The sequence below is a fragment of the Aythya ferina genome, assembly GCF_964211825.1.
Source record: "Aythya ferina genome assembly, chromosome: 8".
NCBI lineage: Eukaryota > Metazoa > Chordata > Aves > Anseriformes > Anatidae > Aythya > Aythya ferina.
Genome location: NC_140304.1, coordinates 22307156 through 22333766, shown reverse-complemented (window position 1 = coordinate 22333766; position 26611 = coordinate 22307156). Strand labels below are relative to the sequence as shown.

The window sequence follows — 26611 nt, the reverse complement described above, 5'->3', positions numbered from 1 at the left end:
CATTTTCGGAGGCTGCAACATGGCGAGCTCACTAAAGCACCCCGCAGAAATCCTCACCCAGGCTCTGTGGACAGGTTGGCAAGGTTCCCCATGTGGTGCCCAGCAGTGACACTATTACAGGTTACAGCTAAAAGCCAAAAAGTAAAACGACCCCCCAGCTCTGCCGAATTAAAGGGGCTGTTAATCCAGCTGAATGAGAGCGAGTTTCCCCGATCCCAAGAGGAAACACCTCACACTTCTGGCAGGGGGCCAGCTGCTGGCTTTTTGTCTGCTGGTACCTCCTCATTCAGTCGGGATGGGTTTTGGGATGACTGCCCACCCGGCAGGGTGATGGGCGCGGGTGGGACGTGCCACCCAGCCACCCCAGCCCGCAGTGGCGCAGCCCTCCTGGTCCCTGAGGGTGGCATCCGAGCCTGGGGACAGGTAGTTAAAAATCCAGAAACATCATTTTAAATTAAAACACGGCTTGTGAAGAGAGAGAGAGAGATGAAATCTTGCCCACAGCACAGCGAGCTGGGGGATTTAGGGGGTGCTGTGAGGACGCTGTCCCCGTGGGCTCCGAGTTGGCTGCTGCTGGTGCCATGGGGCACCCCGAGGCACCGTGCCGGGGAGCAGGGCCCTGCCGCCTCCCCATCCCTGACGCCTCCCCATCCCTGCCGTCACAGAGGCCACAGGCGGGTCTGCGCCAAAATGTCAGCTCGCTAATAAAACGAGCCGGAGCTGCGCTCTCCCCGGGACCATAAAGCTCGCGGCAGGGATGCGTCCGCGGCTGCCGGGGCGGGCAGGGCTGGGGGTGCCGGCGGCATGGCGCTGCCCCGGCCAGCCGAGCGGCGGTAAATCCTCAGCACCCTGTCAGGGTAAAGTGACAAAACACCCGACTGCAATGCAGGAACTGCAGTTATAACAAGAGAAAATCAATGAAATATATTACCGGAGATATAAAGACGCCATTAATTTGTAGAGCCCAGCAGATGCGCTCGGTGCCGGCAGGGCAGGTTTGATGTGCAGGCTGCCCAAATCTACACCTTGTGCTCACACCCGTGGCCTCCTGGGGTCAGACCATGCCCCGTGCCCGACCTGGAGCCGTGGCTGTGGCCGGGTTTCCTGCAGCTGGAGCGGGCACGGCCTCGGCAGGAGCCTTGTGGCTCCACGGAGCAAGGGCCAGGCACAAGGGCCAGGAGCAAGGACTGGGGTAAGCACCAGGCTCGTTCAGGGGACGTGCCCCCGGGACACACGGCAGCCCCGTGCCTGCTGCTGTCCATCAGCGGGGACAGTTCTGATTATGGCTGAGAAGTCGAGTCAAGCTTCTCCTAATTGATTAATCAATAGCCTTAATTGAGTTGAGACTCTTTAACGGATAGCTTTGCTGCCACCTTCCCCTCTGCCTGATGTGCCTCGACCTCCTCCCAAGCCCTCCAGCCGCGGGTGGAGGCAGATGGGGACAGCAAGGCAGGGCCCTGGGGACACCTCAGGGGACGGCTCGGGTCCCCTGGCGGGTTCGTCACTGAGGGAGGCGATAGCTGGCTGTAGCCACATCCTTGTGCTGCTGTGATGGGGCTGGGAGCAGCGCCACATCTCCCATGGGTGCTGGGCTGGGGGACAAGGATGAGGACAAGGATGGGGATAAGGACACGGACAAGGACAAGCACGGGGCCAGCCCTCAGCAGCCACCCGCCCCCCCAGCCCCGGGCGGGCTCCGGAGCCACGAGATGGCGGCGGTGCTGCCCCCTGCTCTGCATAACCCCGCCCCCTCGTTTGCATAACCCCGCCCCGCCGCCATGTCGCTGCGCTTCTCGGCCAACGTCTCGTGGCTGTTCGCGGAGCTGCCGGGGCTCCCGGCCCGCCTGGAGGCCGCGTCCCGCTGCGGCTTCGCGGCGGCGGAGCTGGGCTGGCCCGAGGGGTGCCCGGCCCCCGCCCTGCGCCGCGCCGCTCAGCGGGCGGGGCTGCGCCTCGTGCTGCTCAACGCCCCCCCCGGTACCGCCGCGGGGACGGGCGCGGGGGGCACCTGGGGGGGCTCCGGGGGGCACCGGGGAGCTGGCGGTGACCCCCCCTCTCCTCCCGTCTCTCTCCTAGGGGACCGGGAGCGGGGCGAGCTGGGGCTGGGCGCCGTGCCCGGCCGGCAGGACGCCTTCCGCCAGGGGCTGGCCGCCGCCGTGCAGTACGGCAGGGAGGTGGGCTGCAGCAGGTAGGTGCCCGCGGGGCTCCCGCAGCCGGGCTCGGGGTCCCGCGAGGAGCCAGCCCCGGTGGAGGCTGCCCCGGGCAGAGTCCGAAGTCTCCCGGCCCGGCTGTGCCCGCAGCGCCCTGTGCAGAGCGCCCCCGGGGCAGGACCCAAATCCACCCCCACAGGGTGCCCGGGGCTCTGCTCCAGCCCTGTGATAACCCCCGGGGGCTCTCATCCTCTCAGCAGTCCCTATCATAACCCTCCTTTCCCCCCCTTGCCTCCAGTACCAGCTGTAATTTCCCCTCTGACACCAGAGTTGCTTTAGCAAAGTCCCTCTGACCCAACCCATGCAGCTGCCCCGAGCAGTTTGCACTTCCCGTTAACAGGAGAGGGAAAGCCAGGGTGTGGGCACCATACCCCCTTCAGACAGTTTAAGCACCTTGCTGTCACCCTACAGTTGCTCCCTGCATGCAGCCTGTTGTGGCCCTGCAGCTGGCTGCCATCCCCAGGAGCTGGCCCCAGTGAGCAGTGACACAAATCCCCCCCTGCCCGCTCCCTTCACAGCCCCAGCAGTCAGACCCTGCTCCCCTGCACAAGGGGAGGTTGTGTTAGAGCCAGCAGCCACCTGGGGACTGGATCTGTGTCTGCAGGATCCACCTGATGGCCGGGCGGGTGCCTCAGGGTGCTGACCGCGCAGCAGTGGCAGGGGAGATGGAGGCCACCTTCATCGAGAACCTCAGATACGCCGCTGACCTCCTGGCACAGGTACTGAGGGAAGGAGCCCTCCATGGGGGCAGCTGTTAGGGTACCGAGGACAGGGATGCCCCAGCCTGGCAGGGGGAAGGAGAATTCCCCGCTGTGGAGGTGAGGGGCTGTGCTGCAGGGTGACACTGCTGTTCCAGGAGGACATGGTGGGGCTGGTGGAGCCTATTAACAGCCGCATCACCGACCCTCGCTACTTCCTCAACACCCCGCAGCAAGGTAAGGCAGGCACCTCTCCCCCTGTCTCCTCTGAGGCAGACCCCCTGCTGTTACCTGGTCTGTACAGCAGAAAAGCCTGACGCTTCCAGCCCGGCAGTGACGGGCTCTCGCTTCTTGCCCCCGTAGCTGTTGCCATCCTGGAGAAGGTGGGACGGCCCAACCTGAAGCTGCAGCTGGTGAGTCTGCACTGACAGCTCCAGGGGCCACCTCCCACCTTGCATCCCTCCTGCAAAACAACCCCAGTACCTGGGCATAGCTGAGAACAGGAGGCAGGAGCCACCCAGCACAGCAGCGTGAGGGCCACAGGCAAGGGGTACACTTCAGGGCTGGGCAGCCCTGCTCCTGCAGCCCCAGAACACAGCACACAGGAGCATGGTGCCTGGCCCCCCAGGGGAGGCTCAGGGGAGGGTCAGGGACCTGACACAGCCATCCCCAAACAGCTGCACCACCTTTTCTGTTCCTACACAGGACATCTTTCACTGCCAGATCATGGATGGGAACTTGTCCCGCAACCTGGAGACGTACCTCCCGCTCATCGGTAGAGCCCTGCTCCTGGACTGGCTCCTCTGCGACCAGGGGGCAGGAGGGACGGGGAGGGGACCCTCCTGCACACCAGCTGGGGATGAAGGGCTTCTCTCAGCTTACCTTGTACCTGCAGAAGGCTGCAGGCAGGGCGGCCTTGGGCACAGCCTCCCATTTCCTCCGTAGGTCATATCCAGATAGCACAGGTGCCAGGGCGGCACGAGCCCGACAGCCCCGGGGAGCTGAATTTCCCCTACATCTTTGAGCTCCTGGAGTCCCTCGGGTACAATGGCTACGTGGGGTGTGAGTACACTCCAAAAGGTGAGTAGGGCTGGGGGCAGCGCATGGCCTGAGCCCCCCAGCAGATCCTAGCATGGACCAGCACTGAGGGACAACACAGTCCCTACCTGGGGACAGCAGAGCAGAAGCTGTTCCAGCTCGCTTTGGGCTGCCAGCAGGACGCTGTCTGTCACTGCAGGAGACACGGTGGAAGGGCTGGGCTGGCTGCGCTCGTACTGGGAGAGCCGCGGTTTGCAGCCTGGTGGGACCAGCAAGGCAACAGAGTAAAGGAAATCACTGGAATAAAAAAATCAAACCGATGGCCTAACCGAGGAGTGTGTCTGTCTTCTGGGGGAAGGAGAAGGTAGGGAGGGAAAGTGTTGATACCTAGCATGAAGAGCATCTGTGTCCTGTTCCCCTTTCCCAGGCCATACTCAGCACCTTCACTTCTAGGGGGGATCTAGGCAGAAGTTTCCAGGCCCCTGTGCTGAGGGAGCAGTGACTTCTAGGGAAATGAGTGAGTTTTCCCATTCTGCCTCGAGCTTGCTGCTCCTGCTCAGGTAGGAGTCTACAGAGAAAACCCAGCCTCCTCTGTTCCCAGGGAAAGCTTGCCACAAGTAGGGATCTGATTGAGTTTATTTCACAGATATGTCCATGGCTTTAATGTACACCTCCATAAAACCTTCCCCTGGTCCAGTTCACCCTTCCTGTCCCATTTGATGCTCTCTTGACGAAAGCAAAGGCCCCGGAGCAGGCCTCCCTGCCCAGCGGTGCAGTCTTTCCACGTGCAGTGCTGAGCAGTGCTGCCCGCTGTGCACCTCCAGCCCCTCCTGACAGGCAGAACTCACTGCAGGTGCCCAAGGCACATCCCTGAGAGCTGCTCTGCTCCAGCCAGGCTGCAGCAGCCGAGCTCCTGTCCTTGCGCTTTGGTTCAAGGTCACTCAAACCTGCACCCCGGGCCCCAGCAGGCAGCCAGAGACCAAGGTGCAGCTGGGGCTGGAGCCCCCGAGGAGCAGCCGGGCTGCCTGCACCCATCCGCAAGCTCCTGTTGGGTACCCATGCGTGCTGCCAGCAGTGGTGAGCACAGGTCCTGCCCGGCGGTCTGTCCTTCCCCCTTGTCACCCACGGCACAGGCGTGCAGAGATGCGGTACGTGTGTCCCTCCAGGACGCGGGTGCCAGCGCTAGAGCAGGCCTGTCCAGAGGTTGAAGCAGGCGGTGTTGATGACCGACTCCAGGTGGTGGTACGTGGACACGAGCTGTGGCAGGGGGCTCTCGCTGTTCTGGGGCTGCACTGGGAACGGCTCCCGGAAAACCACGGTGAGAGACTGCCGAGAGGAAGGAGCAGGTCAGGGGATAGGATCAGGAGGAGCACCGCGTAGCCCCTAGCGCAGGTGCGTGGGCACCCGCTTGGCAGAGTCAGGCAGAGAGTTGGAGAAGTCCCAAAGTGCCAGCGGCACTAAGCTGTGCCTCCTCCTGTGACAGCATGTTTGAGCCTCCTCCCAATTTTCACGGGGGAAATTAGGTGCAAGGACGTGCCCACCCCCCGTCCCAGCCCCCGTGCATCTGCAGTTACACAAACCCCAGCAGCTGCCTCGGGAGAGGAGGGGATCCTACTGCCTCCACAGTAATAAGGGGTTCCAGGGAAATTAGAGGGAAATTTCTTCTACAAAGGCAAAGAGTAGGAGTGGAGCGAATGGGGAAGGGGAGGAGATTAGGTGTAATAACTGCAATCCTAAAAATAAATGCTAGCTGCTCTGTTCTCATTAATAACTGTACTGACAAGGTGGGGCAGGGGCAGAGGGGGGCAGAGAACAGGGTGCAGAAGAGAAGGTTGCAGGAACCGAAGCTGAAGAAACACGTAAGTGACTCAGTGCACTCAGAGCAGCACCGTGGGGGCAAGACACGGACTGGATGTTCTCCAGAGTTGAAGCAGAGCACACCTAGCAGCCAGGGCCTCCCAACAAACTTGTGAAGCCCTGAGAACAGCTACCTGACTGCAAAACAGCCACTGCACTGCTGCCACTTAGGAGGGAAGAGAAAGTGATTTGTGAGCCTAACTCCAGGAGTGTGCAAGGCTTTAAAGCAGGCTTGGAAAGAACAAGGGAAAGGCAGCTCTGTGGTACCAAAGCGATGTGCTAACAGGAGAGCTTTCTTTGATAAGGTCATATTTCTAGACAAAGGAATCATGGCACATCTTATCTGAGCTTCGGGAAGGATTTGATGTAGGGCCACATGGGAAATTTAGGTAAGCTGAAGATAGGAATTAATGCAAAAAAATTAAGGTGAAAAGGGTAGTGCTGGAAGGGGAAGTGGTTGGCTGGAGACGGGTTACAGATGGAGCTCCTCCAGGATGGGTTCAGGGACTCACGTCGCCGAGTACATTAGTGAGTGGCACAAAGATGAGGAGCACGTTGATAAAATTTGAGGCGCTAATTCAAAAGTGGATTGGGATAATACAAAAAAAAGCCCTAGAGATTTTTTGAGAGGCCACAGGAAAAAAGATGAAGGTTTAGTGGAAAATACACGGTTATAACAGAAATCAAATCCTTCATGTTCCTAAGATGGAGCTCACTGGGAGAGGTGGTGGAGGTGCGACAGGGGCTGGCTTGTCAGTGACCACGCGGTGGCACTACGAGCAGCACGACAACCACGAAAAGGCAAAACCACCCCAGGTTGTACCAGAAGCAGCCAGCAGGGACAGACAGCAAAGCCTGTCTTGCGATTGCAGAAGGCTCTGCTGAGATTTCTCAGGCACACTGCGTGCAGTCCCAAACACCTGTGTTTACAGGGGCTGACCCGAGCCTTTCAGGCTGTGAAAGACAAGGAAGCTGTCAGGGAAGGGAGGCCTGAAGCTTGTGCAGCACAGGGCTAGCAGAAAATTCTGCCTTTAAACGTGGAGGTCAACACAGGGCTGTGAAGCAGCAGGTACACGTAAAGAGCTGTTTCAGCTCTGAGCTGCCACTGGCTTGAGAAGTGGCAGATGAAAGTGGCTGCAACAAGAGCTCCAGCTCAAAATGGGAAGGAGGTGGCATCAGGTGGCAAGAAGCACTGAGCAGCCTTCCAGCAGGCACCACCTCTTCAGTCTCCCCTAGCCACGTAAGATGATGGTGTGCAGTTTGTTTCCAGAAGGATCAGATAGGCTGCAGTCCCTGCTAAAGCCTCACTGGACTGAAGCACCCTTTAGATCCCCTGCTCTCATGCAGAGCTGCATTCCCTGTGACCCACCTGATCCCCTGCCTGCAGCACAGCTGATAACAGAATATTTTTTGCTTTCAAGTCCATTGAAGGCCAAGGCCCATGCAGCTTTGCTGTGACCCTTGCTCACAGTTCAGGTCCCCTTCCTTTTTGCTCAGGTAGGAGCAGCCTCCAATATTGCAGTTACGTGTGCTCTAGCTTTGGACTGAATAGGAAGGACTCAGCCTGGACAGAAACAACTTGAGGGATCTAAAAGCAACCCTGTGAAAGAAGAGGGGATCAACTGCTCACTGTTTCCCAATATAAGAACACAGGGGCATCAAATACAGAAAAAGCCTAAGTACGTCCAAAAAAACAAGCCAGGGAAGCTCTTTACCCAGGCTGTAATTGCATCATGGAACTGCAAGTCGGGGAAGTCACGGATATTAGAAATTAACCAAAAGAAATAAAGCCACTGAGGGCTATTAAATACAAGGCCTCTAGCTCAGGACAACCCTGTGCCAGATGGTCAGATGTTGGGACAGTATTTGGGAAAGGTGTCAAAAGCATCTTGACTTGCTCTTATTCTTCCCACGGGCACTTGGTCTCAGCCACTGCTGGATGAATCCAGGCAGACTGCTGGCCTGAGCCGATAAAACTGCTCTTGTGTTCGTGAGTTCTTACCGTCTTTCCTGAATGAGAGTCGAGGAACACGAGAACGAAGCAATCTGTGAACTTCTGGTTGAGCACAACCTGTCAAGAAAGCCACAGCACACATTGGGAAGGAGACAGCACAAACCCCAGGGCAGGGCTATGCACTACACCCACCCAGGGACGTGCTGATGTGCAGGGTGAGGGGCCCGATCAGGAGCAGCAGAGAGCAACACCCCAACTGTGCTGACAGCACCCACCAGGCACCTTGCTGTGGGAAGCCACAGCAGGAGAGGGCCCTGGAAAAGGGGAGACAAGCCACAGATGGGCCACGGGCTGGATCTTACCAGGTACTGGGTGCCGGTTTCAGCGTTGTGGAAGTGCCGGCAGCTCTGGGGAAAGCGGCTCAACAGCACTTTGATGAGGCTCTGGTACCACGAGACTGTCATGGTGAGGAAGCAGCCCTGTGGGTGGAGAGGGGCAGATCTCAGCCGTACAACGCTACAGCAGCCTTCAAGAACCAAACCAGAAGCATCTCCCAGAGCCCACTGAGGTGTGCTGGCCCAGGGCCGGTAATTCTCCACAGACCGATCTGTGTGGCCTCCCCCTGCCAGCTAGGAGCCATGTTCCTGCCTCTGCTCCCCCATCAAGCAAGAAGAACCGTGCCCTGCAGGCCCTCCACCTGCAGCCCCACTCCATCCCCCAGCACAGGACGGCCACTGCTGGGCACCAGGATCACAGCCCTGCTGCTCACCAGCTGGGGATCCACGTCGGCGATGGATTTCCCATGCACGGCGTCGAGCAGCTCCTCCAGCTCCACCAGGGACAGCTTGCCCAGCTTCAGCTTGTCGGAGGCCAGCGGCTCCAGGAGGAAGAGGCGCTTCCAAAGGTTGTCCCTGCGGCAGTGGCACTTGGCCAGCTGCACCATGCTGCTGAGCTGCTTCTGGGCCGAGGCCACCTCTGAGGCCAGCAAGGGGAAGAGCGGCGAGGTGTAGAAGAGCCCGGGTCCCAGTTTCACTTGCTTGCCCCCCGCATAAAACTCGCTGCTGTCCTCCACGTCCTGCCACAGCTCCTGCTCGGCCGGCTGCTGCCGTGCCAGGCTCGGCTCTGGCTCCGCGGCCTCCCAGGCCGCCCGGCCCACCACCGGCTCCAGCACCTCTCGCTGCAGGCGGGGCAGCTTCTTGAAGCGCCGCATATCGGCCGTCAGCCGGGGGAAGAGCTCCCGCTGGCTGGTCATGATGACGTAGAACCGCAAGCTGAGAGCAAGGAGACATTGTGAGCTGGGGAAGGGCAGCTCTGCCCCCACCAGTAAGGGTGTTCCTCTGCCCAGGGCAGGGCAGATACCGCACTGCCCTGTGAGGAATCTCCCGAGGTAGCACCACACCTGCCTGTGATGCCCCAGACAAGGCCAGTCCCTCCCAGAGCCCTCTTCCCTAGCCAGGAAGCTTCAGGGACATGCCTCCGAGCCCTCGGTTCTCACCGGAGCATGCGCCTCTCTGCCTCACTCTGCTCCTCGAACGGTGCTGCGCTGTGACACACCAGCAGGGACACGTCAAAGTCGTCGTGATGACGCAGGCCTTCAGAGTCCTTGTAGGAGCCCGAGCTGGGAGCAAAAGCACATCAGAGTGAAGGGGATCTCACCTGGTTCCCACAGAGCTCTTGGTCAGCACAGAGTTGCCGGGCATGTGAAATCTGACACAGCAGGACCCCTCAAAAGCACTGCAGGAAGCAGGTCAATCGCATGTGCATACACAAACACACATGGCCACCACCCCTGCTGGGCATCATCTCAAAAAGGCTGGGTAGAACCGCTGCCTGGCGCTATGTAGGACAGAGTCAGCTTTGCTGGCACCTTTGAAGGCAAACTCCTCAAGACTGGGGTGGTGCTGGGCAACTTGAGGCAGCTCCAGGAGCTTGCAGCCGATGCACTCACCTGTTCCAGATAGAGACCAGCGCGTACTCGTTCTGCTCGGTGCCTGGCGTCCCCTTCTTGCTGTCACTGCCCGTAGCTGGCCGGGCCATGCGCAGGGGTTTCATGTGGTAGGTGTTGGCGTGGTCAGCAATGTAGTTGTACAGCTGGTGGGCAGTGATCATGTTGGTGGGCAGGGCCAGCATGCCTGGTGGAGGAGGACACATTATTACCATGGGAGTCGCTCGATGCCTGTTGCCTGGGCAGGGCAGCATCCTACAAACTGCTCTGGGGGACACAGCTCTAGAGCAACCAGCCTCCCTTCCACAGCGGGGCAGCAAGGACTTCCCCTAGAGGAGGGCCTCATGTCACCCTCCTCCTGGATGCTTGCAGGGTCAGCTGTATTTGTAAAATACTTGGGAACCTTTTGCCAAGTCATGGGCTGGTGGTCAACCCCTGACTGATTACCCGTTGAGCTACTTACCCTGGAAAACATGGTTGCGGCCAAATTTGGGGATGTCAGGGTGATGGGCGATGAAATCCTCCAGGAAGCTGGTGAGATGGTAGCCCTGGCGGAGAGTCATGTGGGAGCCCAGCAGGTACTGGTGGACTATACGCAAGTGGAAGTCATAGCTGAATGAGTGCACGTGCATGAGGTCCCGCACCTTGTCACACTCCTCCGTGAAGAGCATGGAGAGCTGTGGAGGGATAAGGAATCAAGGCAGGCATGTTACCAGGCACCTCACACCCTTGTGCACGGCAGCACCAGTGCAGTCACCCCTGCCCTGACACCACAGCAGGATGCAGCCCACAAGCTGTGTGCACAGTGCAAATAGCAGACGTGCAGACCTGGCCCCTGGGACCAAGGGAGCCAACTTGGTAGCAATTTCCAAACCTGCCCCCATCACTGGTCTCCAGTAGCAGCATGGACTGCTCAGCACTGCCTCCTTTTTGGCATTGGTACCTCTCCCCCTTAAACCAAAAGCCATGTGGACGTGAAGGAGGACACAGCCTCCTTTCAGCCAAGTGCTGCTCTGCACTGCCTCGTCCCTGAGCAGGTACAGGATGCACCGGGGCTGGAGCCCCAGCAAGTTCTGGATCCCCAGGCAAGGACTGACTCACTGAGCAGCCCTGGGAGCAGGAGGCAGCACTGCAGCCTGGGCAGAGTGGCTGACCCAGAGATGGGCATCAGAGCTGCTAATGCCCCATAAAAAACAGCGACCCAGCCGTGGCTGGTGTGTCACAGCCTCTCCAGCACTGCTGTCCCCTCTGCCCAGCATGCTGGACCTTCACCAAGGCAGCACCAACCTTCACACACACACGCCCTCAGCCATGCCCCCAGCACAGCTGCTGTGGCGGGGAATGGTGTTGGTGAAGCCTCAGCCTTGCCCTCATGCCAGGAGCCCGCAGTGCCATTTTCATGTCTTTCAGCTCTTTGCCCTCTTTGGCAGTTATCCCACACCCTAATAACCTCTTGGCTTAAGGATGGGGCAAGCAGGGAAACCAGCAGGCAGGAGGCAGTGGCACAAGAACACATCTGCTCTCTGCCCCGTGAGCCAGAGGGCAGCCAGCACAGCCGGGACCAGCCCGGCAAGGAGCCTATAGCTCCGTCCCTGAAAGGGCAGGGTAAGGAGCAGGGAACACAAGGCGCTGCCCCATGCGAGCACCCGAGGCCCACCCCATCCTCCTCCCAAGCTGTGCTGCCCTCTGTGGCACACACTGCTCCGGCAGCAGGAGGTGAGAGGCTGGCTGCTGGGGCACAAAGGGTGAAAGCACAGCCCGTGGGTTCAGCCCTGCGCTGGGCAGGCCCTGCTGTGCCCAGCATGGCAGCGGGAGGAGAGGACGTACCGCGGACTCAGAGACGGAGCTGGGTCCCATGCAGCTCTTGCTGCGAGCTCTGGCTGCAAGAGTGCCCTGATGGAGAGAGATGCACAGCCAGTGGGAAGAAGGACAAAGCACTGCCCTGTTCCTGCTCCAGCCCGTCCTACACAGGCCCAGGGTGGGACATGGGGAGAGACGGGGCAGAGGAGCCCTGCCCCACCTGAGGGACCTCTGGGCTGGTTCCAGCACGTGGCAAGGCTGGCCAGCCCCCTGCAGCAAGCCCCGTACCTCTCACCCGCTGCTCCCAGCACCGTGCCCTCCCACTGCAGAACCCAGCAAAGCCTTTTCCCAAGTGAGCCAGAGAGCCTGGATGATCCATGCAATGCCAGCTGCAGACTGGTAACCCTGCCCTATGCAATGCAGGCTTCCCAGGAAAGCCTCAGCCAACTCTCAGGGACTACAGCAAGGTCCTCGTAGGCTCTAAGCTTATACAGCTATTCTTGACATATGTAAGACAAAATATAGCTACAGAGCCACCCAGGAAAGGGAACTATGGTCGTATGTTTCTGCTGCCTCATATGGGCTGGAGGTAGCCAGCCTCTAGGCAGCAACCCAGTGCCCTGGGGTCAGGCAGGAGACACCCTAACGCACCAAAAGAGAAGGGTGCAGGCAGCCACGTGATGCTGTAGAACAAGGCACAGAGGTTTCAAGAACCAGGGCTCATGGTGTAGAAAGTGATCTGCTCCAGCAAAGGGCAGCCAGCCATGTTCACAGATCCCTGTTCCCATTCTGCTTCCCTCTTGCTCAATGGAAGCAGAAAGCTTCTGGCTTTCCATGCACTGGCTTTCTCTGGAGCAGCCATTTTTGGCCAAAATTGCTCCTGTTCCTTCCCAGCATGTTCTAAACTGCTCCCCAAAGCTAGGACAAGAGTCATCCTCTTGTCAAATCGCCCATCCCCTTGCATTGCACTCCAGGTCTGCTCAAGCAGCCTGCTACACAGGGCATGTGGCTGCAGAAAGCTCTGCACGGTTCTGCTTTTCCAGGAGGGAGCCGAGCATTCCAGAACTTGCTGCACCCGAAATGCCCGCTCTGTCCCACAGCAGCCCCTGACTCCAACGAGCACCAGCTGTGTTTGCAAAGCCATTACCTGGGAGTTGACAGACTGGCCCATGGGGATCCGCGAGCACTCCAGCGCGTACTGCTTCACACAGAAGTAATAGCCCTGGAGGAGAGAGCACACTGAGCACAGCACAGGCCTCGGGCCTCTCCAAGGAAGGAGAGCAGCTCCCACAAGGCTGGCTGCACTTCATACTCGTCAATTCATCCTCTGGGCTGGGTCCCTGACACTCTTGCTCCCTGTTTCATCTCCTCTCCTGTCTGAACTAAGCAGGCCTCAGGGAAGACCAGCCAACATGTGTCTGAAAACAGAGAGCACTACCTGGTGCTAAGTTCTTGCTTGTGTCAGTTCCACTCCAGGCAACTCTTACTGCTCTCAGCCCTTCAGAACTGTCCCTAACTGATTCAAAGTCCTGCAGGACTGTGGAAGATGCAAGACCAGAAAGGACTAATCATATGTTCCTGCTGCACTCCTCATCTTTCACGCTGCCTCCTCTTCAGACTGTCCCAGACTCCCACAGCCCATACTTTGTTTCTTGTTGTCTCACCTGGAAGGCCAGCTCCATCAGCACAATCCCGCCTGGAAGAGCTCTCTGCAGATGATAAGTGGCAACAGCAGGGCTTGTGCTCTGGGAAGAGAAAAACAAAGCTGGAGAAGCTCTCTGGCACAGGAGAGCAGCCCCCACACCAGGGTGCAGGGCTGCCATGAGGTTCTGTGGCAGAGGTGGAAACAGAGGAACCTCATCAACCAACCTCACTGGAGGTAGGTGAGCAGGCATGACAGAGCTGACTGTGAGAAGAATTCTAACAAAGCTAATAAGCAGCCCTTGAGATGCTGCTCCCTTCACCTCCTGCCTACACTGGGGAGGTCTCCAGTTTGAAGGCCCTGTGAGCTGAGGGGTGATGCTGCCCACAGAGCCTCACTCCCACCTCTCCCTGCTGAGCACTCACCAGGTTATCACATCTGCCTCACACAGCAGTTATCAGAGGCATCCAACTGGGATTTAGAGCTTTGCTGCCAGAAAATTCACTTGCCCCTGCACTAAGCTGTTCCCGTGGATTGCTCTCTCCTTGTTTTAACTGCAAGGTGTTGTCTTGCCCAGTCCTGTACCAACTTGGGCCCCCAAGCATACCCCATAAGCAGGTACCAGGAAAGGGTGACAATAGGGTTGGCAAATGCTGTGCTTCCATTCACCCCGGGTTTCGTGACCCACAAGTGGATTCTGCCTACCTAGAAATTTTGATGGATTCCTCTTCCAGGTACTTACCTATTCTCTCTTTAACCCATATAAGCTCTTAATGTTCACAAAACCAGTGCCACTTGATGAATGAAGAAACACTTCCTTTCACTTAGACTAGCCCCCAATGTTCTCATTTGATAGTGAAAAAAGACAGCAGGTAGCCAATCCCTTTCCTGGCTCTCACACCTCCCTTCCATGAGAAACTGATTCAAAAGCCAACCAGAAGTGCCCCACGCTGCAGCCTGACTTCCATCCCAGTTCCACTTCTCTAGCAGCACAAGCACTCACCTTGGGACTCCCCTCTGCTTTTGGCTTTGTGTAGGAAAAGGATCCTCTCCCCTCCACACCCATTGCTGCCAGAGCTCGGATCCGACTTGTGCTACTGGAAGTGACAAGAGAGAGCCTTGAGCAGGGGAACCGACCCCTCCAGTTGTGCCAACCCAGGGCACGGCTCTGGGTCAGCCCTTCTCCACCAACAGCTCTCCCAGAACATCACTGACCTGCGAGTGGTGGGTGACGGTGGCCGCACCTGGACCAGGATGAAGCCCATGCTCTGCAGGTACTGGATGTATTGCTGCAAGAAGGCGTTGCACATCTCCTGCAGCCAGGGCTCCTCCTTCAGCTTGCAGGGCAGTCCTTCCGCCGAGTCACAGCTGTGGCTGCGGTCTCTCCCTGAAGCTGTGGAGTCATTTGAGCGGTGGCGCTTCTGGGAGAGAAAAATAATTTCCTGAGGAGAGCTGCTGTGACTGCTGTGTGAGGGGACGCTCGCTGGGAAACCACCAGCTGTGCTGGCTGAGCAGAGGGCAGATTTCCCGCTGCCAGAGAGCACTAACAGCTGACACTGCACGTGCTGGAACACAAGATCCAAGGCTTACCCAGCCCCTGCCTGACCTAACAGCACTGCAACAGACTGCCAGAAGAGGTTCACTGGCAGAAGGGGATAGATAATTCACATCTCCCCCCACAGAATGGCTTACGCAAAGTCCTGCTTCACTCTCAGCCGGTTCACACAGAGCTCTGTGGTGCCTCAGCTTCTGCTGCCATGCAACAGTCCAATTCTTTTATGAATCCTGATGACATCTCAGGTTTTACTTCTAGTTCAGTAACACAGTATGAATAATGTTTCCTTTTAACCATTTTCAGTTCCCCTTTTGATGTATTTGAATACTACTTGTCTTTGTGCTATGAGACACTGAAGTTTCTTTTCTTGATCTCCCTCCTTTGAGCCTGTGGCTCTCTCACATATTTCTATCTGCCCTTTCATCCACCTGCCCCAGAAGTAGGTCTCTTTACCTAGAGTCTCTCCAGCTTCTCTCTAACCTTCTCCGAGTTGCTCTAGTTCATTGCCTTAGCCACAAGATGCCTGGTGTCTCACTTGTCCAAACAAAGACATTCATCCACTAGTATTTTAGAAAAATATTAGAATATCATCCACAATAACACAATTTTCTGATGTATTCTAATTGGTTTGCCTTCTGTATCAAACTGTCCACGAATTGCAGAAACCCACTGGGCTGTCTACTCTGCTCACACAGGCTCTGCAGTTAGTGTGCAATACAGGAGGAATTAAAGTTTCTTCCCACATTGTGCTCTGCTTTCCTGGGAACCAGGTCCCAGCTCCAAAATACCCCTCATTTCACAGGCTTCTCAAGGGCGAGTTCCTTTCAGCCCTTCTGTTCGGAGCAATCTGAAGTGCTACACAGCATCTCCGAGCTTGGCAGCTCATATGTGCTGCGATAACTTATCTGCAGATACAGAACCCAATACACAACCTTGAAACCCCTGCTGCCAGGCTCTTCAAATCAAATAGCCAATTTTCACTTTGCTCTGTTCCAAACACAAAGTTAAGATTTCATTGGGGTAATACTTTTCTTTTCTCTTTTGAGTGCTCAATTTCTGTAGCAACCTCTGCTTAAAGACCCTGTCAGAATCCTCTTGACATTTAGATAAATTACAACAGCTTTTTCTTCCCTTCTCACACGTACAGACCATGAATGGCCAGTACAGGATCTGCACTGCTTAGACTCTATCAGGCTGCAACCTGCTCAGGATTCAGGCAGCTTGCTTTCAATTGTTCCAGCTATTTGCTGGGTCCAGGCAAGTTCTACCAAGTCTGGCTGCTGAATGCACAGGGGGAAGTTTTGTTTCCCCAACAGGTTAGAGCCAGACAGCTGGCTTTGCTAGACTCGCCCCTGGATTCCCTGGGTAGCCAAGTCTTCCTAGGGATGGTACAACAGCAGGAAAAAGGCTTTGATGACCCAATGATTTTCTCAGTCTCTGTCTTCACCATGGTGAAAGCCCTGGGCCAAGGGTACAAATTCATCCTGTAATGCAGGGGTCAGCTCTCCTCTGAAATATCTTGGAAAAAAGACTGCAAAGCCATCCTCTTTTTTCCAGTGCATAAAACCAAACCCACTGTCCCTTTCTGGCACTCACCTTCCCCTCTACCTTGCCCTGCTGGTCAGTCTGGATCTGCTGCCGGAAGGCTGGGTCGAAGAGCAAAGGGGTAGCACAGTAGTGAACAAGGCGTGAGGACTGCTTCAGGGTCTCCAGGTCTGCCAGCTGCATAGCACAAGAGGAACACAGTTACAAACATTACAAACATGCATAACTCATCAAGACCAGGAACAAGCTGTCTGTAACATTACCGTGCTGCTCAAGTGGGGATCAAACTTTCTAGGCAACCACCCTGCTTTTACAGCTCTTCCAGTGCTGGGCAGCAAAGCCCCATTTGAAAATCCCAGCACTAGAGCCCAGCAGACCCAGAAGTTCAAGCAGAACACACTGCTCCACGGCCAGATACCACCCCCGGTACACAGCCCACTCCGAGCTCCGCTGCTCCTTTTTGGGCCCACTTTGCTGCCTGCCTGAGCTGCACTCACACTGATCGGCATGTTGGACTGCGCTGATCTCTGCTGCCAGGTCACAAAGAGATTCTCAATCTTCATCTGCTTCTCCAGCTCTGGAGGAAAGAGAGCAGCCATAGCTGTATCAAGCTACATCCCCAAATACTGTCACTGCATATCACTCCCATCCTCCCCACTCTACTTACACAGGCCACAACCCATCCCATTACCCCACAGGAATAGCTCAGAACTGCCTCCTCTGCCAGAACTTCCAGTTTGCTCCTTCTGAGCTCCTTTTCCAGGAGCAGGGGTGGGAAGAGGCAGTTAGACTCCAGTGACAGCACGCCTCTTGCTTTACCTTTCCTCTCCATGCTCTTGATTTCCAGGAACTGGGCCCCATGCCAAGACACGGGGTCAAAAGGTCCCAGCTCGGGCCCATGGGGTATGTGTTTGATAGTGGTAACATCCCGCAGAGCTTCGTCGAAGGGCACCACATCGGGATGGAAGTGCAGAGGTGGCAGGCTGCGTGCGGAGCTGCTCAGCCGGCCTTGGTCCTTGCTGGGTGGGGGAGTGGGGCTCCGGATCAGTGCATCCACCTCCAGAGTGGAGTTCAGGAAAGGATTTGGCTCCTAAGCAAGGAGACACAGCCATGAAAGCCTCCTTACTGCCAGCCTCGGAGCAAAGACTCACAAGAACAGAGTAAACCCAGTTTCTGTCATCAGTTGGGCATGCAAGCTCCTGGGGATGCCTTCCAACTGGTGCACAAAAGCACAGAAGTGTCTGTAAACCTCCTCAGACCCCAGAGCTGCCAAGGCCCCTCCAGATGGGGAAAGGAGTGCCCTGCCAGGCAGGGTGCCCTACCTGCTTGCTGTCCTCATGCCACGGCGTGTCCATGAAGCAGTGGTGGTGGAAGAGTCCCAGCTTCTGGCTGATGAGGCAGTGCACGATGTGCGACCGGGCATTCTGCCACTGCAGCAGGCGAATGAGTGAGCAGTTCAAGTTGGCTCCCAGGTCTGGGGACCAGTTGTAGGTGTAAAGTGTCAGCTGGAGAGAGAAGAGAGGGAGGAAGGGTGAAAGATCTGCTCAGTCCTGCACAGTGACACAGGCTGCTCCAGGTGCTTTGGGAGGGACTTGCTGCAGCTCCAGGTGGCTTCAGATGGTGAGGCTGGGACAGGAATAGTGACAGCCACCCATTTACACCACCCCATTAACAGCCACAGCAGAGAGTGTTGAACTGGCAGCACAAGTGCCATGGCTGATTTGGGCCCTGCTGTGGGCAACAGGCAATTGCAATCCACAGTGGGACAGCAGGAGCCAGGGACAGCTGCAGGGAACTGCTGCTCTGCTTGTGGCACAGGGCTCCTGCCTGGGGCAGGCTGGCTGCCCACAGCAGCACTGTTCCTCTTTCTAGCCCTGGGCCAGCTGGGAAAAGGCTGGCTTTCAGCAGGCAGTATCACACAGGCATCATGGCTACCTTTTTGTCAATAATCTCCATGAAGAGAAACCTCTGCCGGGGTGCCAGGTCTCGTCCAGTGAGGCTTGGGTCAGAGCCTCTCTCTGCTGAGCTCAATTCCATGGCCTCGAAGCGCTGGAGCCCTTTGTGAGCTGGAAGAAGCCAGAGATGTCACCCTCAGTACCCAGAGCTGTCACCCTCAGTACCAGTCCATCCCAGGACAGCAGGATGTTGTGCCATGGTACTTACTGCTCAGCTCATCACTCCCAGAAGACATCTGAACACAGTCCACACATCATCTAACCAAGACCCTGAGCAACAGCGTTGGTATTTTCCTCATCACAACCCAAAGCCTCCCCTCTTGGGGCCTTTGTTCACTTTTACCTTTATTACTTACGTTGCTGTGATAACCCTGTGTGATCACTCAGCTCACCCTGGCTCTGCTTCATCATGTCCAACCAAAGACCTCCCAGGCCCCACGATTTTCATCTCAATCCTATTTGCCCAGTTCTTCATATTTTTCCCTGCATACCTCCCCCTGAGATACCCCTTGAAATAGGCAGTTAAAAGCAAATCTGAGAATAAGATCCCAGCAGCTGACAATGGACACCTCACTGCCCACCTCCGGGCACAGGCAGCCTGTCCCAGCAAGGAGAGGCACCCTGCCCATACATCTCCCACCCCAAAAGTCCCCAGCACACAACCCCATGGAGCCTGCTCACCCTGCTCCGTGCTGCAGCGCCACTGGTGGAAGTTGCGCCCCAGCAGGATGAAGTGCCTGACGGCTGCGGGGCGAGGACTGGCACTCTGGCCGGGTTTATAGGGCAGGAAGGCAGTGCTCCCATGGCAGCTGCAGGGAAGAGCACCAAAGGTGTGTGACAAACAGAGCCATGGGAGCAGAGGCTGGCACAGCTGATGGGCTACTGCTGGTGCAGAACAGCCCCCGTGAGCCACGTAACTCACCTGATCTTTTCAAACACCTTGACGGTGGTGTCGCTTGCCAGGGCAGTGACCAGGTTCACCACTTCCACCAGAATGGAGGACAGGAGGAAGCGGGACACGATCTCTGCTGAGCACTGCTGCACGGACGGGCACCCTGTGGGGGAGAAGCACTATTGGACTCAGCCAGGACTCCCAAGCCCTGTCCTTGGCAGTGCAGAAGGCCAAGGGGGCCCCACTGCAGGGCTGCTGCCCAGGGCAGGCCAAGTTCCTGCCTGGCCTGAAGCAGAGACAGAGCTGTAGAACAACGAATACAAAAAAGATAAAAGCTGAGATCATCCCTGTTTCAGGTTCTGGCCTGAAGTCAAGCCTGAAACAAAATTTCCACATGCCCTGAGCCTGGCACTTCATTCCTCCATACATTCCTTGTTTCCTGCCTTATTCCTCATCAGAGAGGGTGGACAGATCTGCCTTGCCAGTGTGAGGTGTGAGGACAAATGCTGGAGTGGGCAGTATTCAGAAAGCAGCAACAGAGCAGCCACAAAGACCCAGATCCTGCCATCTGAAGGGCATCCCTCTTCCACTTTGCTGCCTGCCTCCTCCTCTCCCTCCTTGCATGGGTGGGGGTTTTCCATGCAGCTTCACAGTCCCAGAGTGTTTCAGAGGCTCAGATCCTCCCTCCCTGCTACATCTGGGAGCTCCATCATTTCCACAGCTGCTGTGGCCTGAGATACATACCCAGTTGGTTCATGAATGCCATCCACTGCTGGCAGGTTTGACTGAAAAGAGGGTGCATGGTGCCCACATCCCCTTCTTCCAACTGGCAGGCTCGGCGCCTGGGAAGAGCAGCATCATTATACAAGATCAAAATCAAGACCAACAAAGGCAAAAAGGTGCAATGGTTCCCTCCCAGCTCCAGAGCAGAGCCCAGGGAATCCCCTTTTTGGGCTGCTATAGTGCTTGAGTTTTGTCCCCCTGGGTCTGCAGCCATAGGTGTTGTGTGGGGAAGGGACCTCTGGCAGGGAGAGCCAGCTGTGCTCCCAGCAGCAATACAGATCACAGCTTTGTGTGTGGAAGGCAGCTCCCCTAGCTGGCTGCATAAGGGAGACACTGCAAGGAAAGGGGATGTTGTACAGAGGGTTGAGCTGCACAAAGAGCCAGGGGGATGTCAGGCCGGGGAGCTCTGCGCAGTGACACCCCAGCTGCCTGGCCACAGCCCACACTCACCTCTGTGCCTGTTCCAGCTCAGCTGTGGCTGTGGCCCGATCCTGGCTCAAGTGCTGCTTGACGTTCTCAGTCTTGTGTCGCCGCCTTGTGCGAGCCTCTTCTGGCCTCTCCAGCACAATGTCATCAGTAGTCTTGGGGCTGCCCAGCTCTGAGGACTCTGCCTTGCTCTAGGAAGAAGCGGTGCAGGGTTAAGGCTCTGCATATCCACAGCCCAGCTGTTGCCCTGATCTCAAACACCCGGGTTGCCAAGCCTGGCCTCCCTACCCCAGCCAGATCCCTCCCTTCTCTCCCTCCTGGCCTAACACACCGCGAGGCCCTGCAGGCCCTGCTCCCCACCAGTCCCTCAGCAGTGTTACCAGCATATCCCAGAAGCTGCGGCGGCCCAGCTTGCTTGTGGGTGTCACTGGCTCCCCAGGGCTGGCTGAAGGGGCAGATGTGAACTGTAAGGGTGGAGGGCAGCTCTTGCCAGTCCCACTGGTACTCATGGCCAGGCCCTTGGTCTCTGACATGGTCCTCCTTAGGCCTCCTGTGGAGACAGAGCAAATGAGATGCCTCAGAGCCCCCACTGTGACATCCACGTGCCCATGTCTTCTGTACCCCACCGTGGCTGGCCAGATGGAGAGAAGGGAGGGAGCCCTCAGCAACACCTGGCAAAGTTAATTCGGTCTTCTGGAGCAGAGATCAACCTCTAAAGATCTCTTCCAACCCTGTTTTTATGTTGCTTCTCCCCTGGGACATCACACAGCACAGCTGGCAGAGGGGACAGTGAATTCTTCCCTCCCCAGCCCAAATCCCCTCCCAGCACAAGCTGAGCTCCCACAGGGAGGACAAAAAAGGTTGGTGGGGGGCTCAGGGTGCCCGTCCCATCCCATCCCACTCTCACCTGCAGAGCTCAGCTCCTCTACGTCAGTGGCAGCCAGGGGGCAGGCGGCCTCCAGGCAGAGCGGGGCGGGCAGCACCAGGAACTCCATGACGGCGTCGCAGAGAGCGTGGCGCAGGGCCCCGCGCAGCTTCTCCGACAGCTGCAGCAGGCTGATGTTGCCCTTCTCCCAGATGTCCAGGCGCACCAGCACGCAGGGCTCTGCTGGGAAGAGGGTAGCCCTGTATGGTTCTGCACCCCCAACCTTCGGAGGCGCCCCAGGGGATGCAGAGGCAGCAGAGAATCAGCAATTTTCACTGCCTACCTGAAGGCAGGGTGCCGGCCTCAGGCTGGTGCTTGCTGACGGCAGTGAGGCTTTCGAAGTCAGCTTCCTGCAGCAGGCCCACGATGGGTGAGGAAGCAGCCGTCCTCAGGTGGTCGGGCCTCTCCCCGTGGGGCAGCACCGTGGGGCTGCCGTTCTCATCCACAAACGTCAGGGCAATGCACGCGATCCCTGTGGGGAGAGCCCCAGACAGCCCCTGTCACCCTAAGGGGCACAGTGGCCACCCCACGCCTGCCCATCAGGGCTTGGGATTGTCCTCTGACCACTCGGGTTTCACAGTGCCACGGGTGCACACGGCAAACAGAGCCCACAGGAAGGGAAGCAGCCAGGGGAGAGGTAACTAGCTGTGTTCATCAGGAGGCAGGGCAAGAAGCACGCTGCTTGGCACTGGGTGTCCCCATCACCCTGAGAATCTCCCTCCTGCATCCCTCTGGGATGGGGCTCACCGTCCCTGTCCTCCCAAGGGACAGAGTACAGACAGAGCCCAGATATTCTCCAACAGCCCCCTCTGGGCTCACAGGACACTGACTCCCTGCAGAGGAACACTACACGCAACACCTTGTTGCAGGTTACGCTCAGGGCCTGCTTCCCACTGCACATGACTACAGACAGGGTGCCTTCCCCACACATCAGCACAGCTGGGGGACAAAAACCAGGAGTTCACCCCCTACAGCCCATCTCCTGGCCAGGACACCAGGGGAACAGCAGCTGGGATGGAGCTGTAAGGTCCAAAGCCCCCCAGCCAACTGAGCCAGCACTCGGGGGACTGGATGGCAAAGCTGCCCCGAGGCGTGGATGGCAGGGTGTGCAGGGTGGGTGTTGTCACAGCCCTAGCAGCCTGTGCCCACATCTAACCAGCCGAACAACCTGGCTTCCATCCTGCCTAGAGAAGTGTAAACTCCTCAGCACCCTTTCCTCCAAGACATGCCAGGCGCAAGGGAGAGGGCACTGAGATGGAGAGCGCTGCTCCCAAAAGAGGGAGCTGGGCATTCAGGCAAGAGTGCAGCATCCCTGCATTCACGCCGAGGAAATCTTAATCTACAAGGCATTGGCAGAAGAATACAGAAGCTGCCTTATCTCATAGGTGCTCTGCACCAGACTGACATCTCTCTCCCCTAGCCAGGCACAGGAACAACCCTTTATCCAGCAAATAACGGAGAAATTTATCATTTCCTAAATATCAAAGCAAGAGGAAATCAGGACTTCACCCAGTCTCATCCCCCTTTGGAGCCTCGCTCAAGACCCTCCTGCCTCACGTGGCCTCTTGCTGCAGCAGGGCAGCTCTCTGGGATTTAGGTGTCAGTAAGTCTCTGGCAGGCCTCCAGACCACAGCCCTTCCTGGAGCTCCACTCCGCTTCAGTCCACCTGAAGCAAGGAGATAACAGCTGAGCACAACGTCCCATGTCCTCCTCATGCTAGGGACACATGTTCCAGAAAAGGGGGGACCCACAGCAGTGCTTTCAAGCGGGCCAGGTCAGCAGCCACAGGAGCAGATGCTCGTTTTGCACGTGCTCCCGAGAGGAGCTGGTTTGCCAAGCAAGCGCCAAGCACCGCAGCAGGCTCAGTCCCTTGGGGCAGAGCCGACGGCTGCTGCTGCCCTGCCAGCAGGGAACAAGGCTGCCAGTTCTGTCACAGGAGCACAGAGAAGCAGAAATGCAACAGGTAAGAAACAGCCCTGACAGGGTGGACACAGCCTGAGCTGTGTAGCTATGGGAAGAGGTAAGTTGGCGAGGGCTGCCAAAAACCTTCCTGCCCAGAGCCTTGGAGCTTGGCTACGCATTCATCCATCGCGCCCTGTGAAGATGTTGGGGTGCAAGTGACCTGCAAGCTCCCAGCTATGAAGGGCTCTCCAAGCCCCCTCCAACCCAGGCTCCCTGAAGGACAAAGTACACGCCTAGAGGTACCCGGACACTCCAGTCCTTCGGTGTGCAAGGCAGCCCCCAGCCCACACACAGGGAGCATGATGGTGCTACGCCCTGAGGCTTGGGACTGCAACTGGAAGACTACAATCCCTGTCCTTCTCAGGGATGAGATGGCCATTTAGGCCTGCAGGGAAAAGGGCTGTAGAACTTTGAAGCTCACTGCCTGCAAGCAGGTTGTTTGCTCATTTGTTCTGTTTGCTCATTTATTCTGTTTGCTCATTTACCCAGCCAGCAAGAAAAAGGCGACTCAGCTGGAAGGACACACACACAGAAACACAGAGGAGTCAGAGCTGAAGCCACAGCACGAGGGGAACAAGAACAGCAGGGACCAGAGGGACCAGGGATCTGCATGAGAGGGGAAACTAGAGTAGTACTTGGAGCCAGAGGTGCTACCTTGGAAGTGGGAGAGTGGAAAGAGGTGCTGCACAAGGTCCGACATGGTACCTACACAACAGAAGAACATTCAGACTGTGCACAAGGGACACAACAAGACTCACGATGGCCAGGTAACAGACCACATGGCCTTGGCACAACACGACACGACAGCGTGCTGCAGGATTAGCCCTATCCAATCCTTCCTCCAGCAGTCCACAGGAAAGAGCAAAGGCATTGCCCCTACAGCTGTGCCCCAGGCTCTGTCTTGCCCCACAGCAGCTGCAATCCAGAGCTGCTTCCTACACCCACAAGCCAAGCTTAGCAAGTTGCTCTGGGGGACTCCTTAGCTCCGTTCTACCATCCATGCAGTTCTGCAGTCTCCCAGGCACATGCCCTGCACATCCCTTAGCCACTCCTCTGACACTGGCCCTCCTCAGTCATTCAGAGCTCTCCAACATGGGAAGTCACCCCCCAGTGCACAGCCCCATACCCTCCTTCAAAAAAAAAAAAAAAAAGAAAAAAAAGAGTTGAGCACAGTACCTTTGCCACCAGTGCCTTGGCCACCTGGCTTGTTGTACAGGTAGAGATCCTGGTCAGGGACACTGCCACTGTGGTTGAAGTAGTGCTGAGGGGAGCAAGAAAGAAAAAAGTGAGAGACGAGAGAACCTCCACTGACTAGAAGCAGAGGTCCACATGTGCAGAGCTCATTTCCCAGTATGTAGCAGGCAGTCCATACCTACTTAAAAACCACTTACCAGCGGAGTCTTGGCAACTGTTTGGCAGAAGGACCCTCCTACAGCTCTATGCAGTGTTACAAGGCACTGCACATCTGGATCTGGCCTCACCTTCTATTCTTGCTATGGCCATGCTGAAGGAGTGGGTAGCTGCTCCCAAACTTTTATTAACCCCGATGTTTGTCTTTAGAGCTTGGCTGTGCAATGAACCAAGCTCAACTTTGCAAGCAGGTCTCTTCTCATGCTCCTGGGAGAAGACTAAAGCTCATAAAGCATGAGCTTTATGGCTGCTACGTTTTGCACAGCAAATGACCGCTTGAGACAAAGCGAAGCCTGTCCGGGTTTACACCAAGCCACACAGGATCTGCTTGCTGCCCTGCACAACTCCTCCAGACTTTACTATTCAGTGTCAATTCCTCCCTACCAACACATGGCAGAGCTGGGAACACAGCAGCTGAGCTGCCCCAGCAAGCACCCCCCAGCAGCAGGTGGAAGCTGGGTCAGCTCCCTCACCCTGGGTCACTCTCCTCACCTTGAAGTGGTGCTCCACGTTGCTGTCCGTGTACTTTGGGGTGTGCAGGAAGATGAGCAGGTTCTGGCGCAGGTAGTAGGCCACTGCATGCAGCCAAGGTAGAGCTGAAGGTGGCAGCACAAACTGCAGGACTTCTGTGGGTGGCGTCCCAGGGGGCTGGATAAACTGCAGAAAGAAGGCTTTAAAGCTCAGCTGAGTCTAGCAGGATGCCCTGGGGCATTGATATGCATCTGAATGACACCAGCTGGGTGCACAAAGGGAGAGCACGGTGTGCAGAGCTCAGACAGCACCCTGAGACAGACATGGGGCTAATGTTCCATGTGTATTCACAGGGAGGCCCTGCCATGCTGGGAACCCCAGCAGAGGTGATCCCACCAACTACCCTGGCACTCACACAGTGTGTATGTCTGTGAATGCCAGACTAAGCAACCACTGGAGCTGGGATGGGGTGCAGCAGACTGCCCTGGCCTTCTCCGCCCTGGGGCAGAGAAGGGCTGAGATGGGTCAAAAAGAAGGAAAAGAGTGATGTGCGACAGGATGAGCAGAGCTGTTATCCTGGTATATACCTCAACATCTGCTGGGGTCAACTTGCAGTTCCGCACCAGCATCACAGTGATGATATCCAGGGTGGCCTCATCCAGGCGCCTGCGCAGCACTTTCACCAACTCATCTGTGATCTCAGGCCCTAACAAGGAAGCAGAGGCACAAACAACTTTTTCACTTCATCCTGTAATGACCACAGCCACTTCCCTCTACCTGTCCAGAATGTACCACCCTCACAAACACTTCTCACAGGGAACTTATCTTTCCCCACCATCAACTTCTTCAGACATCATTTTCCACCTGTTCTTGAACACAAAAGGCTACTGACAAAGCAAAGACAAATGTACTTCTGCACAAGGAAAGCTGGCATAAGCCACCTGGTCTGCAAGAGGTCTCATCATGGGTACTTTCCTCATATTTCCATCCAGGCAGAACGGAGAGCAGCTCTGGTCTAAGGAAGAGCAGCTTGCTCAGGAGGAATGTTCTCTCTTTGTTCTTCAAGCAAAGAGGGCAAGGACCAGAGCTTCATTCCTCTGCTTTGCAGCAGTACAGTTTATCTGCTGCCTGGTTTTGTAATGCTTACCTGCTGGGGCAACTCCATGGACCATCAGCTGGATGTGCCTGTCTACCTGTCCCACTGGACGAGCAGAGTCCACACTACGGCACGAGGCTGTGTCCAGAGAGGAACGAGAGCCCTGGAAAGGCAAAAAAAAAAAAACAACACAACAAACAACAAAAAACAGATGCATGAAAGCAGTTCCCATGTGAATCCCAGAACCAGTACCAGCCATACTTGTCAGCAAGGTCAGGCAGAAGCCCCTACTGCTGCCCCCACACACATCCGCAATATAAGTTTTACCCTACATAAAATCCAGGTAGCTGGAACTACCAAGTTTCCCCTTTTCCCCAAACACCCATCCTCCTCTACTCCACACACACACTCTGTGACCAAAACCCACGTGCAGTCCCAGAGAGCAGCACT

At 56.7% G+C, this 26611-nt stretch overlaps 2 protein-coding genes across 13 annotated transcripts in view; one reads left to right on the top strand and one right to left on the bottom strand.

Moving 5' to 3' along the window:
• The first annotated feature begins 1776 nt into the window (after positions 1 to 1776).
• On the top strand, positions 1777 to 4271 carry HYI (hydroxypyruvate isomerase (putative)). Its single transcript, XM_084527769.1, has 8 exons — positions 1777 to 1974; positions 2074 to 2185; positions 2812 to 2926; positions 3064 to 3142; positions 3269 to 3318; positions 3611 to 3680; positions 3851 to 3985; positions 4143 to 4271. The coding sequence occupies exons 1-8, from the start codon at positions 1779 to 1781 to the stop codon at positions 4229 to 4231; spliced, it is 846 nt and encodes a 281-aa protein (XP_084383895.1). The 5' UTR covers positions 1777 to 1778; the 3' UTR covers positions 4232 to 4271.
• A 293-nt stretch (positions 4272 to 4564) lies between these two features.
• The window catches only part of SZT2 (SZT2 subunit of KICSTOR complex), a 56084-nt gene continuing 34037 nt past the window's right edge, over positions 4565 to 26611 (bottom strand). For 3 of the 12 annotated variants that reach the window (XM_084527742.1, XM_084527733.1, XM_084527738.1), the window contains exons 46-73: positions 26213 to 26324; positions 25653 to 25771; positions 25087 to 25251; positions 24361 to 24445; positions 21506 to 21694; positions 21205 to 21405; positions 20678 to 20847; positions 20322 to 20488; positions 19833 to 19930; positions 19119 to 19251; positions 18878 to 19005; positions 18177 to 18307; positions 17564 to 17746; positions 17061 to 17331; positions 16739 to 16818; positions 16293 to 16418; positions 14357 to 14562; positions 14145 to 14238; positions 13164 to 13244; positions 12647 to 12721; positions 11527 to 11592; positions 10163 to 10376; positions 9703 to 9886; positions 9250 to 9372; positions 8524 to 9025; positions 8117 to 8233; positions 7803 to 7871; positions 4565 to 5269 (exon numbers count right to left, since the gene is read on the bottom strand). In XM_084527742.1, coding sequence (XP_084383868.1) covers positions 5126 to 5269; positions 7803 to 7871; positions 8117 to 8233; positions 8524 to 9025; positions 9250 to 9372; positions 9703 to 9886; positions 10163 to 10376; positions 11527 to 11592; positions 12647 to 12721; positions 13164 to 13244; positions 14145 to 14238; positions 14357 to 14562; positions 16293 to 16418; positions 16739 to 16818; positions 17061 to 17331; positions 17564 to 17746; positions 18177 to 18307; positions 18878 to 19005; positions 19119 to 19251; positions 19833 to 19930; positions 20322 to 20488; positions 20678 to 20847; positions 21205 to 21405; positions 21506 to 21694; positions 24361 to 24445; positions 25087 to 25251; positions 25653 to 25771; positions 26213 to 26324 — 4233 coding nt within the window. In that variant the 3' untranslated portion in view covers positions 4565 to 5125. The remainder of the gene's footprint in view (positions 5270 to 7802; positions 7872 to 8116; positions 8234 to 8523; positions 9026 to 9249; positions 9373 to 9702; positions 9887 to 10162; positions 10377 to 11526; positions 11593 to 12646; positions 12722 to 13163; positions 13245 to 14144; positions 14239 to 14356; positions 14563 to 16292; positions 16419 to 16738; positions 16819 to 17060; positions 17332 to 17563; positions 17747 to 18176; positions 18308 to 18877; positions 19006 to 19118; positions 19252 to 19832; positions 19931 to 20321; positions 20489 to 20677; positions 20848 to 21204; positions 21406 to 21505; positions 21695 to 24360; positions 24446 to 25086; positions 25252 to 25652; positions 25772 to 26212; positions 26325 to 26611) is intronic. The other 9 variants (XM_084527737.1, XM_084527740.1, XM_084527736.1 and 6 more) reach the window with 7 other exon arrangements.

Coding starts and splice junctions, on each gene's coding strand:
- HYI (XM_084527769.1), top strand. CDS start 1,779: ATGTCGCTGCGCTTCTCGGCCAACGTCTCGTGGCTGTTCGCGGAGCTG. Junction 2,186..2,811: donor AGGGAGGTGGGCTGCAGCAG/GTAGGTGCCCGC, acceptor CTGTGTCTGCAG/GATCCACCTGATGGCCGGGC. Junction 3,681..3,850: donor GACGTACCTCCCGCTCATCG/GTAGAGCCCTGC, acceptor TTTCCTCCGTAG/GTCATATCCAGATAGCACAG.